The sequence below is a fragment of the Numenius arquata genome, chromosome 6 (assembly GCF_964106895.1).
Source record: "Numenius arquata chromosome 6, bNumArq3.hap1.1, whole genome shotgun sequence".
In the NCBI taxonomy this organism is placed as follows: domain Eukaryota; kingdom Metazoa; phylum Chordata; class Aves; order Charadriiformes; family Scolopacidae; genus Numenius; species Numenius arquata.
In genome coordinates, this window is record NC_133581.1 from 3,751,147 (window position 1) to 3,766,697 (window position 15,551).

Here is a 15,551-nt window from a genome sequence, read left to right on the forward strand (position 1 = left end):
ATGGGTTTTAGGTGACCACACTATTACACTCAGCGTTTGCAGGACACACATATTCAGGAAGGAGGCTTGGCTGAGTTCCAAGTGGCTTCCAATCCACCGATGGAGGGAATGATGGGTCAATCCTGGAAAACTATTAGGATTACCAAAGTTTTCATTTTGTTGTTGTCTGCCTGGTTTAAGCCTGTGTTTTATTTTTCTCAAATCAGTCTTTAAAATGGCCATTTCAAATTTGCATTGAACTCATTCCACATCTTAAAAACAAAAAGCAGTCCTAAGCAAAGTAAGTTTCCAAGCTAATTTCTTGGGGTTCTCTTCCCACAAAGCACGTTAGTAGTATGGATTCTGTACATTCTCTTGGTCCAAATATAAACGTATTTTGAAATGCAAGAAAAAAATCATAAACTGAATGTTCATTGCTGAAAATGAGATTGTGCGGCTTCTTTGAATAAACTAATTTAGAGTCCAATCCTCTTCCTCCGTTCATCTGCAGGAACAAAAGTAGACCCTGTGAGAAATGTACTCTTAGAGCAGGACCAGGAATCATCCAAAAGGAGATAAGCAGTCTTTCTCTTTTTCTTTTGCTTATTTATTTTTCAACCTGCATGTATTAGTTCCTGTAATGCTGATGTTAATGTAGTTCTTGTACTCTCACTTTATTAGTGAAGGTGAGAAAGATGGAGGAGAAACAGAGGTAATATTAAAATGGTTGACTAGAATGACGTTGCCCTAGGCCTTGAATGACAGGAGGAATTAAGTGATTAAGTCAAAAATCATGCAGTGCAGTTTGCCGTCTCTGCAGGTTTCTTGGTGTCAAAGGGATTTTTCTGGGCAAGGATCATTCATCCAAAACTTATTTACTTATATCTTGTGTGATCCAAACTTGGAGTGAGAACTGGCTCCCATTGTAATCTGTGAGGGCTGAGAGAGTGAATAATGAATGTGCCAAAATCTAAGACAAATCCTCTAGACATGTCTGTTGACAGATGACTGATGCTTCTGTTGACAGATAACTTGTTTTACACACTTCTGCAAGATACTTCTTAGCTCCATATCTGGCCTCTTAGCTTTTATTTCCAAACACCTTGAAGGGGAAGAAGTTACATTTACCTAATTATTACTGTTGTCATTACCTTCAAGCAACACAGAATTTGATGGGTAATCTCCATGGTAGTTGGTCTTCAAGCTCCGGAGCTGTTATCTGTCTAACAGCTGTTTGTTTTCTGTTACCTTTGCAGTTTACTTTTCAAAAACTCACCCAGAAACCATACAGCTGTTTCTGGCTGTTCTCTGTCTCCAGGCTGACTTCATCAGGAGTAATGTAGTGCTGAACTGGATAATTTTCTGAGCAAACTGTCTCTTAAACTCCGCTTTTATAAGTGTTTTCAGGGTCTTTTGTGTGCCAGAGTGCAAGATAAAGCTTTAGCCGTTGCACATACCACTGGTGGTTATAAGGAAAGAAGAGTATTTGGAGAGGTTTCAGGGTGTCTGTGTTCTGGCCCCCATCCCATGCGACCCATAAGGTGCAGAGCTTGTCCAAAATCAAAGAGCCCAGCTGTGTCTCCTGGTGCAGGCGAGCGCCATGGTCCTGCTGGACCTGTGCAGCTGTCCTGTCCTTGGGTTGAAGTTAGCATTGTAGGTTCTCTGCGTGCTGTGCCAAGCTGGGAAAGCATCTTGCCTAGATCAGGCTTTGAGAACCTCTACCACAGCAGTTCATCAACCCCAACAGGTCATGCAGATCTTCCAGAACCTGTTCTTGATTCTTCCTCTGCCACTCCAGATATACTTGAAGGCTTCTCATCTGATGGCAGCATAGCTTCCCCTTGCTGCCATGCTGAGCAATGGGCTGGGAAGGAGGAGAGCAACACCCAGCTCACGGAGGTATTCTGAGGATACGGCCACTACCTCCTTGGAGGACTCAGACCTTGCAGTGATGAGCACTGCAAAATGTCCGAGAGTAAATAAGGAAAAGAGACATCCGTTTGTTTCACAGTTGTGACACTAAAGGTCAACTGGAAAAGCTAGTCTCCTACATGCTCGGAGAGGTTATGAATTGTACAGCTATGTCCATATATGTTCTGACAGATTTTAAGTGGTACTTTGCTGGGAAGTTTTAAAATTCAGCAATACACGTCATTTGCTTACAACAGCCAGTTTTCTTCACATTAGCCACCGGTAAAAAATGATTCATACAAGAGAGGCCACATGTTGAACAGACTAGTGTAAACCAATTATGCTACATTCAAAGTCAGCTAAAACATTCTCACACAAAAAGTTAACTTAAGCTACTATTTCCCACAATAATAATAATAAAAATAAGCTTAACAAACACTTACCCTGATTCTCAAAACTCATTTTCTGTTATGTGTCCATTTACCAGTTTTGTTTGGCAGAGTGTCAAGTAATGTATCAGCAAAAGTATGTGTGCCATAATCTGACAAAAGGAAAAAATTTATATTTTTAGTTTAAAAGTGTTTATAATTTCAGTAAGTAAAAACAATACAGGACAAGGAAGAACAAAATAGCATATGCAGAAATCTCAGCAGTGAATATGAAAGTATAAGCATGTGAGTTTTAGTGTAAGAATGAGCCTGACTGGGAACTAGGTTTTCTAAAAAAGACCTACATTAATAACTGTAACCCTCTAAACATGTTTCTCCACCTAGGTTCTTAGCAGATTTCCTCTCCAAACTTTGGTTCAGACTTCATTAGGCTGAGGGCTGTGAGGCTGTGACAAGACCCCAGGATGTGACTGCCCTCAAAAATGATCTGGCTTGACTGATGACTTCCATTGTCCCATCCCACCGAGTCCTCCTCTGCAATAATACAAACTCCAGTGATACTCCTGAGGAGTCCTCAGATCCTCCACACTCTCCACTCATCCCACCACCCCACAGAAAAGCATCTGGCACTAATCACAACACCAGAGAGAAATCCCACTTAAGGCGGCTGAGAGTTCCTCCTTAGCTGGTTCTCATGACATCACTCCCCAAAGCTCATTTTCACACCAGCCATAGTTCCCGTGTTCAAGTAAGCAGCAGCACCATAAAGGTGACTGCAGAAGATCCACCAGGTAGAACACATCCTTCAGCCCTGCAGTTAAGGCCTGGGTGTTGTCTAGTCATCATTTACCATGAATGTAACTTCCATGAAGGACATTTGCTTCTGTAAGCCTGTCATCTTGTCTTGAGGATGGAGAAGAGCGTAGAACAACTACAGAAGAAGGGAGAGGGTAGTGGACAACAGGAAGCACGTGCAGCAAAAAGAGCTGATAACAGAGCAAAAGCCCATGGAGCAAAGAAAACTGCTGGAAATATGGAGCAGCAGTGACAGTAGGGTTGGGAATTTGTACTGTGGGGAACGTATAGTGAAAGAAAAGCATGGACCAAAACTGCAGCCTGCAGAAACAGGGTGAGAAACAGAGGGTATAATAGACTGTCTAGATGTGTTTCTTCACCTGAGAGTTGTTCATACGTCAGTCACCGACAAGGACCAGCAGGACAAGGAAATTATTTGTCATGACTACGTCAGGTTGCCTGGCTAAGAATGGCCTCGGGTCTCCCAGAGTGTGTCTATCGCCACACCACCACCTCACCTTTGAGCTGATGTTGGAGGAACTGCAGCCTTACAGCTCAAAAAGCAATAAAGCAAACAAATCAAGCACAGAAGCTGAGAAAAAAGGCTTCCAAGACACTGAATGTAGTTCACAGAAAGCCGAATGTCTGTGGCTTGATCATCCAGTTGGAGCTCCTTGGTGCCCATCCCTGCAGCAGTGGGTGCATACAAGCAGCACAGCCACAAGCTGGAAGTGTGAATTGCAATATCTAAGCCATTGAAGACCTACAGGAGCTACACAGATGGACGCAGTTGTGTCCTCTCTGATCTCTGCTTTATACAGAGATCCACAGAGATGTGCGACTGCGCAAGCTCGACAGCAGCAGAGGGAGTAGCTGTTGAAAAAGTCTATACCCATCACAAGCCAAGTGATGCTCAGTTCTCTGGCTGAATCAACCCAACTACACTGGAGAGAGGTTATTGGTGCCTTTGTTATCTGCCCAGCATTGTAGCTGCCTGCTGCTACACTCCACTGCCCCTTTCCAATATATAACACTACAACATCTCTCGAGATAATAAGGTTTTGATCATGGCAAGACGCTCACAACAGCAAACAGCCCAGGCACACAGAGATCAAATAGACCAGCTGCAAACAGAGGGAGGAAAAAAGGAGGAGGAGGAGGAGTGCATATGACTCGCTAGCTCGTGTGTGGGTATGCGTGTTATGCAGGCAGCGGAGGCCTGGATGGCGAAGGTCTCCCAGCGACCCCGGCCATGCGGGGCTTGGGCCCCCGGCACCGCGCTGCATTCCAGCCTGCCTCCTCGCCCGGGACCACTGCCCCTGCTCACACAGAGAGGCAGCCAGACGTGAACGTGAGAAAGCTGCAGATCGCTGGGTAGTTGTCCTCCAAAATAATCATAATTAAAAGGGGCGTGCGCAAAGGGGGAGCTGGAGTGCGGGCTTGCTTTTTTACCATGTCTTCATAGCATGCAAACATGGTGAAAGGGATTTTTTCTGAACAATATACTTCTCCATGCCCCTTCCAGTCCACTCCCCATCCTTCCAGATCAAAGGATCTCAGTACAATATTTGCCTTCAACAGAAAAGCTCATGGGCAATATGTTGCAGGCCATTTACATCTATTTACTGGGGTTAATAAATATGTAAACTGATTTTTAAATTGTGGACCTAGACCCCTTTAGAGATATCGACACAGAGCCAAGTTCAGATGACTGCTGTGACAGTGCAATTGCAGAATAATTTCCATAAAGGTTGTAAAGATATTCCAGATTCCTTCTTCTTTTCCCTTTTTCCTTCAGAATACGTGATATGGGGCTTGAACCTGGGTGTGGACCTGAATTCTGTGGATCCTTTCTTCTTTTTTATACTTTAAGCCTAGAGGAATTTGGAAAGCAGAGCTGTCTGAACTGTGACATCCCCATATGCTTCTTAGGGAACAGAGCCAATACAAAGACGAAGACATTTTACCTGTTCTAATATTTAAATTATTGCTGTGAAAGAGCATGTGACACAAGGCGTAGGGGGCACACAGCAGTGGAGCATGGCACAATATGGAAGATTCAGAAGAATTAGTTATGGGATGATCTGGAAACACCCAGCTCCCCTTCACTGCCTGAAAGCTGATGGCATGTTGGAGGGTCGGTTCCTGGCTCTGCCCTGGAGATGACACAGTTTCATTGAGTTCCACAGGGAATATGCTGCTTTAATGGTTTCCCGTGACAGTCATTTCCAACTGACAACGTCTGTGTTGCAGCATAAAGACCCCGAACATCAGCAGTTTGCACCGGCCATTTACAACTGGTGTAAATTGGAAATGCTGCAGTTCTCCTGTGCTTTCATCCCTATGTTTTTTTCACAGGTACAAACAACTAGGTGACCAGAGGGCTTTGAAGCATCAGGACTAGTGTTTCATAGGTAGACATAGGTACACAAGCTCACACACACACGAATATATAAAATTTGAAAGCAAACCAAAACCTCGTAGCTTCATTCTTAGCTGAAAACTTGTTGCTTTTCCTCTCAGAAATGTTCATTTGAAACCTCTATGTAAAAAGTGCCAATTAATTCTGTAACAAATTTAAGAATGAACTTGTAGAAGTGTTCCTTATTAACCAGTGATATTGTGATAACATAATTTGGTGTTCTGGGTGCTCTGTGTAATCATTTAGGACCCAATCTTTCAAACATATGGACTCAGAGCCTGACAGGGCATTTTCGGACCCATTTCCATACATCCCAAAGGGATGAAGGTACCACAGCCCACTGGGCCTCTGGTGCACATCCCTGACTTCAAGTTCTAACATTCAGAGGGCTAAGGCTTCAGAGTTCGTGCTTTTTTTTGGGTCAGGGACAATCTCTGTCAATGGCAGTAAGACCGAGCAGCCCTGGCCCTGGCCCTGACCCATTAGCTGTGGGTGTGGGACCATACTTCTGCTGCAGGAGGGAAGCTGCCGGGTCGGTGTGTTGGCAGAAGCACCACTCCTTGGCCTTACCCTTCAGAGGGTAAATAAACTTAATCCCAGATTCATCCACTGCTGTTTGCTAACAGCAAATAATTCAGATTTTGGAGTAAGGTGGGATCAGGCTGCTCTAAGGCCCCTGGGGAAGGACGGGGTGTCCAGCCCCCTGCAGAGCAGGGCAGTTTCCAAACCCATGAGCAGCTGGTCTTTGCTCGATGCACAGCCCTTTCATCCAGAACTGATCCTCAAGACTTGTCAGGTGTAAGAGGGGTCTGGATGGACCCGATGCAAACAGAAGCGTTTGTGTTTGACCTCAATGGATTTCCCAGCCTGTGAACCTCCACAGAGAAAAATCTAAAACCTCCTGCACACAAAAATTAACTTGTTTGACACGGAGACAAAAGTACACCTAGGAGACTTTTACCTCTGTAGCACCAGATTGCAATCACTCACAAAGCAGCAGCAGTCTCTTTTCCATCCTGAGAGGTGTGGTAGGAGAAAGACGCACCTCACAAGAAGAAATAAAAGCACATCATCTAAGTTTGCTTAGGTTTAGCGAAGGTCAGAGATTTTCGCACCTAGGTGAGCTGTCATCTGGCTTGGGGCAATTCTCTTTTCTCTCCCATCCTTTGCTGGAACAGCAGGAGAGCTTTACTGGCGTGAAAGACTAAACTGTCCTCAGGCTATAAAGGGCTTGAGTCACAACCACTTACCCCCCCCCCTTTCATATTAATTCAGGACCTTCCAAAATTTTCCTAATGTCTCCTCACCTGTTGGTTCTGAAAACCTGTTGGTTCTGAAAACCTGTTGAGGGCCAAAGCTTAAGTTAAGAGAGGTGACAAAACATATGGGATTTGCTCTAAGCAAAGTAATTCTGCACTGATGGAGTCAAAACTTCTACTTTTAAATCCTGGGTTTGGTTTTCATTAATTTAAACCAAATGAAGTAATTACCTGCATCATTAAGATACGACAGCAACATCTAAGTAAGTGCATGCACAGCAAAGATTAGAAAATAATGACACTATTAAAAAGCACAGCAATACTCGCATGAATGGGCAGCCTCTAAAGCTCAGGAATAAACTCGTGTCACTACAGCCCTTATCAGTACAGTGACCAAGAGGGAGCTCCACACATCTTGTACTCCAGAGTAATGTTGTGCTTTCTGATTTCTTAAAGGGATATTTAGAATCCAAAAACATTACCAGTTTTGAGAGCATGCTGCCTCTTTAAATGTTTTTGTCTTTGTTAAAACCTTGGCCCTTTGTTAATTTTTTTTTTGCAAGTTCTTTCATTTTTCATCTCTTAAACCTCCCATGCAACAACTATTTTGGCTTTTAATGAAGGGAATTTTTCTGCATCCAGCAAACTGTAAACCATGTCGCTTGGTTACAGCAAAAGCTGAAATTCCACAGATTTCCACAAAGTCATACATTGTGTTGGGTGGAAAGTGTGCTGAGCATTCTTTGATTTTTGTGTCCTGCATTAGCATTTGTAAGCACTTACGAAAGAGAGAAAGGGGAAAGAAAAGAGAAGGAAAGAGAAAAAAAGAAAGAAGGAGAGAAGAAAGAAAGAAAGAAAGAAAGAAAGAAAGAAAGAGAAAGAAAGAAAGAAAGAAAGAAAGAAAGAAAGAAAGAAAGAAAGAAAGAAAAGAAAAAAGAAAGAAAGAAAGAAAGAAAGAAAGAAAGAAAGAAAGAAAGAAAGAAAGAAAGAAAGAAAGAAAGAAAGAAAGAAGAGAGAGAAGGAAGCTGCTGTGATGAATGCAAAGTATGACCTTTTCTTTTTAAAAGTTTGTGCTGTCCCTCTTGTTTAGCACCACTGCTGCTCACCCTTTCCCTTCAAGAGGCTTCGGAGTTGTTAAGCATCTAGGGGTGATAATTTGACTTTCAGCTAAACCGGAGGGCTGCAGCAGACAGCAGTAGGTGGTGATGTAATAGGTACCAACGCACATGGATATATAAATATCGTGGCTAGGACTAAAGCGCTATGGCTGAGCAGCTATAGAAGAAGATCAGCACTTCAGACAAGACTCCTGGAGTTGAGATCAAGTTCAGAAGCTCTTGCTCCCGGGATTTCCTCTCCATGCAGCCAGCCCAGAGAAACCACAGATCCTCGGGGGACTGAGCGCGGGGCTCCCTCCCTCCCCCACCCCCCACCCCGCCTCGTTTTTTGGGTGTTTTTTTGTTTTGTTTTGCTTTTGTTGGTTTTCTTTTTTTTTTTTTTTTTTCTCCCCTCCTTTGACCTCAGTATAAAGTGGGAGCTGGGGGGCGAGCGTATTTTCGGAGCGACCGGCCGCCGGCCCGTGGCTACGCGCCCCTAACCGGGATGCCTCTCCCCGCCGCGCTGCTACCGGCTCTTCTCCTAGGGCTACTGTGGCCGGGGGCGATCCGCGGCCGGTCGCCCCCCGGTCGCCTCCCCGCCGGGCCCCGCCAGCGCCGTTGGGACGCGGCTCTCTTCGCCCGCTCCGTCGCTCGCCTCCCGGCCGAACGCCGCGACGCCGCCCGCGACGGCGACTACCTCCTGGGCATCAAACGGTTGCGGCGCCTCTACTGCAACGTGGGCATCGGTTTCCATATCCAGGTCCTGCCCGACGGCCGCATCGACGGGATCCACAGCGAGAATCGATACAGTAAGCCGGCGGCGACCCCCACGGCGGGGCAGGTGAGACGCTCCGCGGCCGCGGAACCGCCCTCGAGGGCGGTTCCGCGGGCGCGGAGCGTCTCACTTGCCCCGGAGAGCGGTATGCGCCAAAAGGAGGGTGGGTGCATGGCAGACCTCTAACTCCCCGAAAAAGTCCGCCCGCCCACGGCACCGGGGTGCTGCTAGCCTCGGCTCCCCCGAGGGCGGCAGGCGCCCGGGGTAGCGGGGAGGCGGCAGAGCTCATCGGGCGCTCCGGCGGAGCTCACCGGCGCTGCTCAGGAAGCCGTGCTGTCCCCTTGCCGCCGGCAGGCATCAGGTGTTGGGGTTGCCTCAACATCTGGAGGGTCCGCAGCCAGAGCCGCCCACTCCGACCAGGGGCTGGGGAGAGCTCAGCTCTCCCCTAAACTTGAAAAGCATCTGCTGGGGACTTAACCCTGTGGCCCCATGGCTCTGATATCCAACTGAAACAATAAGATCCTGGGGGGGGATATAAGCTGCATGATGACAAATGTTTCATTCACCCCCAAGCACACGCTGGCTTATTTTAACCTCGGCTACACAGGAGGATGCCTGGGGGTGAAGTAAAAATAGATACTTAGCTAAAAGAAGAGAGGTCCCAGCATAGGGCACGGGGCAGCACGTGCAGTGTGAGGCTGGGGTTCTGAGGCCACCCACATCAGTGGTGGGGCGTGGGGATCCACACCACACTGGGGATTGGAGCTGTTGGGTGAGCGCAGCACTGACACCACACATCCCTTCGGGGCACAGCCCTTTGTCCCCCTCATTCCTGTGTCTCCTCTGTAGGTCTGTTGGAAATCTCCCCTGTGGAAAGAGGAGTGGTGAGCATATTTGGTGTTAGAAGTGGACTCTTCGTGGCTATGAATAGCAAAGGCAAACTCTATGGATCTGTAAGTAGCCACCAATTGTGTGCCTGGGGAGGGGACCATGGGCAGGTGGGGTGGGAGGTATGCTTGGTGCTAGAAGCTGCCCAAGCCCCATCCTTGCCCCTCCTGAGTCAGGCAACACAGAGCAGCCCTTGCTGCCTTGCCAACAGAAGGTGTGCTGTCCATGTGTGCTCCTTACTGAGCTTTTGAAGTAAAACCCGCCCTTCTGCATTACACTTCCTCGGTGCGCCCATAAAAACTATAGTCACCCAACCATGGCTACCCATCCTGCCTACCACATAGACGAACAGAGTAGTCATTTGTGTGGCAAGACCTCAAGCTGGCCTCAGTCCATATCTTTCTTGTATTTAAGTACAAACAGCCTTAAGTGGGTATGGCAATTGCTCACTCCATCTCTCAGAGATGCACTTGAACTTGTGGTCAGCCAGGCCCCCACAAATGATCCTTTATAATAAGATGAATCATGCCTGTTGTCACATACCTATGGATCACTCTTTGTTAATGCTCTTGATTGGACAGTCTGTTCCCATGACAGTTCAGCATCCTCAAGGTTTGGTGTTATATTTTTAAGAGGGCAGATCTATTAGGAGACAATACAGATCTTTTTCTTACCTTGAATCTTTGGAAAAGATAAAGGCATCTTATAAAATACACTTGGGGCGGACAATAAAAGTGCATGTCTTTGCCCATGTTGAGGTATTCTCCTGCTTTTGAGTTCACCTCTGTGTAAGTTACTGTGATCAGCATCATTTCAAACCCATGTTCCTGGGTCTCCTTCCTTATCCATGCTTTTTCTACTTTATGTTTCTAAAGTGTGCTTTGAAGAAACTTGGGCTGAGGAAGAGCCAAACGATGTCACAGCCAAACTATGTCAAAGTTAACTAGGGCATTTTCACATGAAGACACAAAGCATCCAGAATTATTTTCTGGGGCATCAGTCCTGCTACAGAGGATTTTGACATAAAGAAGCCAGCCAGGCAGAATCAGTCACCAAAGTGCAAGATCTCCCTTTGCATCATTTCTTATGAAGACTGCTGCTTTGGTGTCCTGGATAAAGTGATTCCCAGTGCAGTGTTCAGCTTGGCAGGCTGAGACCTCTCTTACAAAACCCCAGGCTTTTGTCCAATAATAAGAGATGAGTTTGTTTGCCACTCTGCGGATAACAACACGCTTGTAACACCTGCCCCTCTTTGTACTTACTTGCAAATGAAACTTCTTCACTGGAAGTGTGCTTTTTGTCAGCTCTGTTCTCCTGATCCACTAACATAGGTGAACCCAAACCCTTCCTTCAATTTTAAAACTAAAGAAGCAGAAAATATTGTCCACACTGAGTGTCTTTAAAATGCTTCCTTCTCCTCAAGCGACATGAGAAAGTGCTAGCATTCAGATTTTTCTGAAGCTTCTCAGGCAATTTATTGCTGGTAGGAGCACCACTGGGCAATGAGATGAGCAGGGCAGCAGAATTGGGCCTCACCCCACTGCAACTCTATTAAAATATGCCCCACTCCCTCAAGAGTGCAGATGTAGCCACGGGTGTCCTTCCCACCTTCAGGTGGACATGCCTGGCCTGGACACAGCATCCTTAATGATCCTCTGGCTGCTGAGTCCTGTTTGAAGCTTCCTTTGGGTGACCACTTCAAAAGATTACTAAAGGGAGGGGAGTCAGCTGCACATTTCCCCACAGCACACCTTCTACACCTGGTAGCAAGAATATTTCCACACCTGATGTTTAAAATTCCTGCCCTCTCATTCTTTCCTTTTCATTTCAGACCCATTTCAATGACGAGTGCAAATTCAAAGAGATTCTCCTGCCAAACAACTACAATGCTTACGAATCCAGGATTTATCCCGGGATGTACATAGCCCTGAGCAAAAATGGAAGAACAAAGAAAGGCAATAAAGTATCTCCCACAATGACAGTGACGCATTTTCTTCCTAGAATCTGAGACATCTCCCTTCAGACCTACCTCAGCACAGGGGAAGACGCAGAACACGTTTGCGGAAAAGAAACATGGTGCACTTTTACTGGAGAGTTTTATGCAAGAGTAGGTGTAAGATATTTAAGTTAATTATTTAAATCTGTATATATTGCCACAAAAATTATTTATAGTTCCGATATTTTTTTTTTTTTTTAATTTCTGAAAACAAAACAAACCTCCAACCCAAGGTATTTCATTTCATGGTGCAACAGTAGAAGACTTCTGCTTTGTGGTTTATTTAATTCGTTTCTAAGTTATCACAGGTGTGCTGCTACTCTGTGTCCTAAACCAGGTGAAATTCAATTCCTCTATTATGATGTTTTGCACTGTTTGTGTGTTGTACGGTGTCTATCGTTGTACACGTGTGTGTTTGTTTGTTTGTTTGTTGTGGTGGCTTTGTTCTCCTCTGCGTGTTTTCCAACCCCCACTCCCTACCCTGTGACTCCCAAAGAAGCTCTTGGCCTCCGAGAAGGAGCGGTGGCGGAGGTGCCTGGGTGGGATGCCGGGCACGGAGCCACACACAATGCCCGATCCCCTTTGTGCGGCGCTGCTATTTAATTGGGATGGTATCGATTTACCTCGGCGCAGAAAGCGCGGTGCTGAAGAGCTACCCCACAAATCTGTTTTTAGATCTGCCAGTGCTGAACTTTGAACTTTCCTGCAGTCCGTCTTCTCCGAGCTGCCAGGCGGTCGGGAGGCTTAAACACCTATATAAACTCAGCAGGATTGGGGTGACTTTTTTCTGTTTAGATAAACGGGAGCATACGATCTTTTGTGGCCCTTAATGGAAGCTTATATTTGATACAATTGCTTGGCATTTAAAAAGAATATGTATCTGTCCCTCCCCCAATGAGCGCACTGTGAAACACGCTACCGTGAACAAATTATATTTTATTCAAATCAAATTCCCTTTCGCATTTGGAGACTACATTCATTTTTCAAACTTTGGGAAACTCTATAATACTCATAAGTTTTTAAAAGGCAAAAGCGTTTGCTGGTTCGTAGAAAACACAAGCTCCACAGAGAGCATTTAGATTGATTACAAGGAATTGAGGTTGTTTTGTAGTATTTATTATTTTTGGTGCAGTATTTGGAAGGAGAAATATGCTGCTTTTTTTTTTCTGTCTCATTCCCTGACATTAAGTTGATTAATTTCTACCTCACTAACTCTCAAAGCCAGTCTCCTAACAAAATCTGCATGGAAGGAAGGTACAGGCTTTTCTGCTTGGTCTTCAGTTTTGGAGGAGGGCCGGGGGGAACAATCGTAATCCCAAACCTCTCTTTTTTTCCATATGTAGCCAAAAGTATTCAGGATAGAGTTGGTTGCATCCTATTTGAGCCTTGTCACGTTTGAGCTATCTTTACCCAGTGGTTTACTTTTAGTAAGGATAATCATGGTGAAAATATTTGCAGACAGCTGCCAGGCTGCAGTACTATATCGTCATCAAGTAACCCTATATTTTTCTTTATATATTTTGCAAGTGTAACTCATGTCTCTAACGTGATGAAGGAAAAGGCAGGCTTGGTTATGGGGGAATCGCCAAAAGGATCCATTTTCCCTTTTTCTTTTCTTTTCACATCATCTTTGGGGCATCAATAAGTTAAGTGGGAACCAGGACTAACCACAATGTTTGATGACTTTAGAGGATGTTTACAGACCATCTTCAATCTAAACTAGTTATTTCTGACTGCATACAAATCTGAGCAGCTTTTTTTCCCCCCCTTCTCTTTACATTCCTACACAAAAGCCTTTGTTCCTTTTGTAATGGTATAGACTTGCTTCTATCTTCTACTTACATATGACCTTGAAGACAAAATCTACTCTCCAAAGTTCAGTAAGACCAGAGCAGACAGGACCAGATCTTAAGCCAGCTGATGTCAAAGCAAAAATAGCAATTAATAAAAAGGAAGGCAAATGAAGACAGAGCGCCTAGGAAATGTCATGCCTAAGGATTTAAATTTTTTTTCTGTAATTTGGGGGATTTCTGTACTTTCTATGTTTTCTATATGTGAGTAATCGTTGTGTAATTATCACCACTACCTCTGACAACCGATGATTTTGTTCCAGTTTTCAGACAGCAAAATCAGACCACAAAGAATTTCTCTGGGAATGGTTCTTCTTTATTACTTTTCACTCCATTAAACCCGCAACCGACGGCCTCACACAAGATATGCTTAGAGGTAGTTGTTGTAACTTTGAAATATTGTGATAAAGCCTTGATAACAATGTTACATGGTATGAGCTTTCACCATTTACCAGAATCTGTCTGTAGTTTTATACAGGTGCTGTTCAAGACTGTGGTGTATGTGCTGTGCACATTTAAATGCATAATAAATGATAAACGTTTACAACGTATGGCACCTGGTATTGATTTTAACTCTAGAAGGGAATGCATCCTGCAACGAAAGGCAAAAAAAAAAAAAAATGCTGTTTCCCTTTCCCAAAGACCGGGGAGTCTTTGCACCTATGCCAGCTACTTCACGAATGACAGCCTGGATTTCTTACTCAGCTAAAGTTCACCCTGCCCAAGTTGGAAATTGTCCAGCAAAGCCCAGCTTCCCGGGCTTGGAAACAGATACTCACGCCCGCATCTGCCGCGCGCCGGTGTTCTCACTGGTGTTATTCGTGCGGTTATTAACAATGGCAGATTTTCATTCAGTGTCTGATATTAATGATCAGAGACACAAAATGCTTTTGGCACTTTATGTTGCTGGATGTTAGTGTTACCAATTAAACCCAATTGCTGTTTTCTTGCTTCTTCTTTAGTGAGTGCTGCTCGCTCGCTCTCTGTGAAGTAGGACTACATGGATGTAAGAGATTGCAGGATCACCCGTTTGATTTGAGATACTGCCTCATTTTACAATTAATGATTATATTCATACAAGTACATAGAAATCTGAAGTGCTTTGTAGCACACCTTATGGAAAGATTCTTCTGGACAACTTTTATTTATAAATACTTGCACATATGCACTTGTACACGCATGCACACACTATGTCAAAACTCTGTACTTTCAGTTTTACTCATGGCTCACCCTCTTCCAAGGATTAGGGAAGAATATGTAACAGGAACAACAATATTCTGGTTTGATTTTACACACCTTGACAGCAAAGGGAGTTTGTCCAGCTAAGGGCCATACAAAACAGAAAGCCAGACCCCAACACACAGGCTTCTCCGCTTCGTTTTCCTCTGAGTGATGCTCTTTTTCCTGTTCCTAGAAAGGGGAAGGCAATAGATGAGCTGGGAATTTTCAGTGCGCTCACTCTGAGCCAGAACGATTTCTCTCTAAAGTTGTACAGGCTCTATAAATACGTAGCACAGGTGGGGTTTTTTTAACAGGACAAGCATAGCTGCAGGGTGTTTAATGCTTCTATGAACAGAGCCAGAATAAATAGGGAGGCAGACATATATAATAATTTTTCATAATTAACTTATTTGTTTACAATGCTTATAAACAAAGAAAAAATGTAAATTTATTACTGCCAGGTTTTTACAAAATTTATGGCCAGGGACAAAAAAATTGTTTCAGCCTTGGGGAGACATCCGATTATAATTGGAGATAAATCCTAAGACTTACTCTTAGGAAGGTGAGATTTCAGAGTAGCTTTGTAGGTTTGTAGCATCCAGAGTACTGGTGCTGCACGTGAGGTCCTGCCCACATGAAAATAAAAGACCCTGTTGCCACTGCAGCTTGAGATGTCACAGAGAACTCCAGAGAAAAGTTCCTCCTCTGGCATCACCTATTTTTTGCTTCACTGCTAAACCAGCTTTCCTCACATCGCCTTTGGAAGTAGTAAAATCAATGCAATAAAGGCGAAAATGAATTTTAATCCCTCAAGAAAGGCATGTACGTCATGTGTTACAACATTTCTGAGATCACTGAGAACATTGCCATGCTTTGGGCATGCACAGTGCTCCTGCCATCCTCTACCAAACATTTCTCTGCACAGAACAACCAAAAACCTTTCCTGAGGCTGGATGAACATCTTCCATA

General features: G+C 44.7%; 1 protein-coding gene across 1 annotated transcript; it reads left to right on the plus strand.

Moving 5' to 3' along the window:
- The first annotated feature begins 8,357 nt into the window (after nt 1–8,357).
- FGF4 (fibroblast growth factor 4) lies at nt 8,358–11,523 on the plus strand. Its single transcript, XM_074149760.1, has 3 exons — nt 8,358–8,661; nt 9,477–9,580; nt 11,347–11,523. Exons 1-3 carry the CDS (start codon nt 8,358–8,360, stop codon nt 11,521–11,523), a joined length of 585 nt encoding a protein of 194 aa, XP_074005861.1.
- The last annotated feature ends 4,028 nt before the right edge of the window (nt 11,524–15,551 follow it).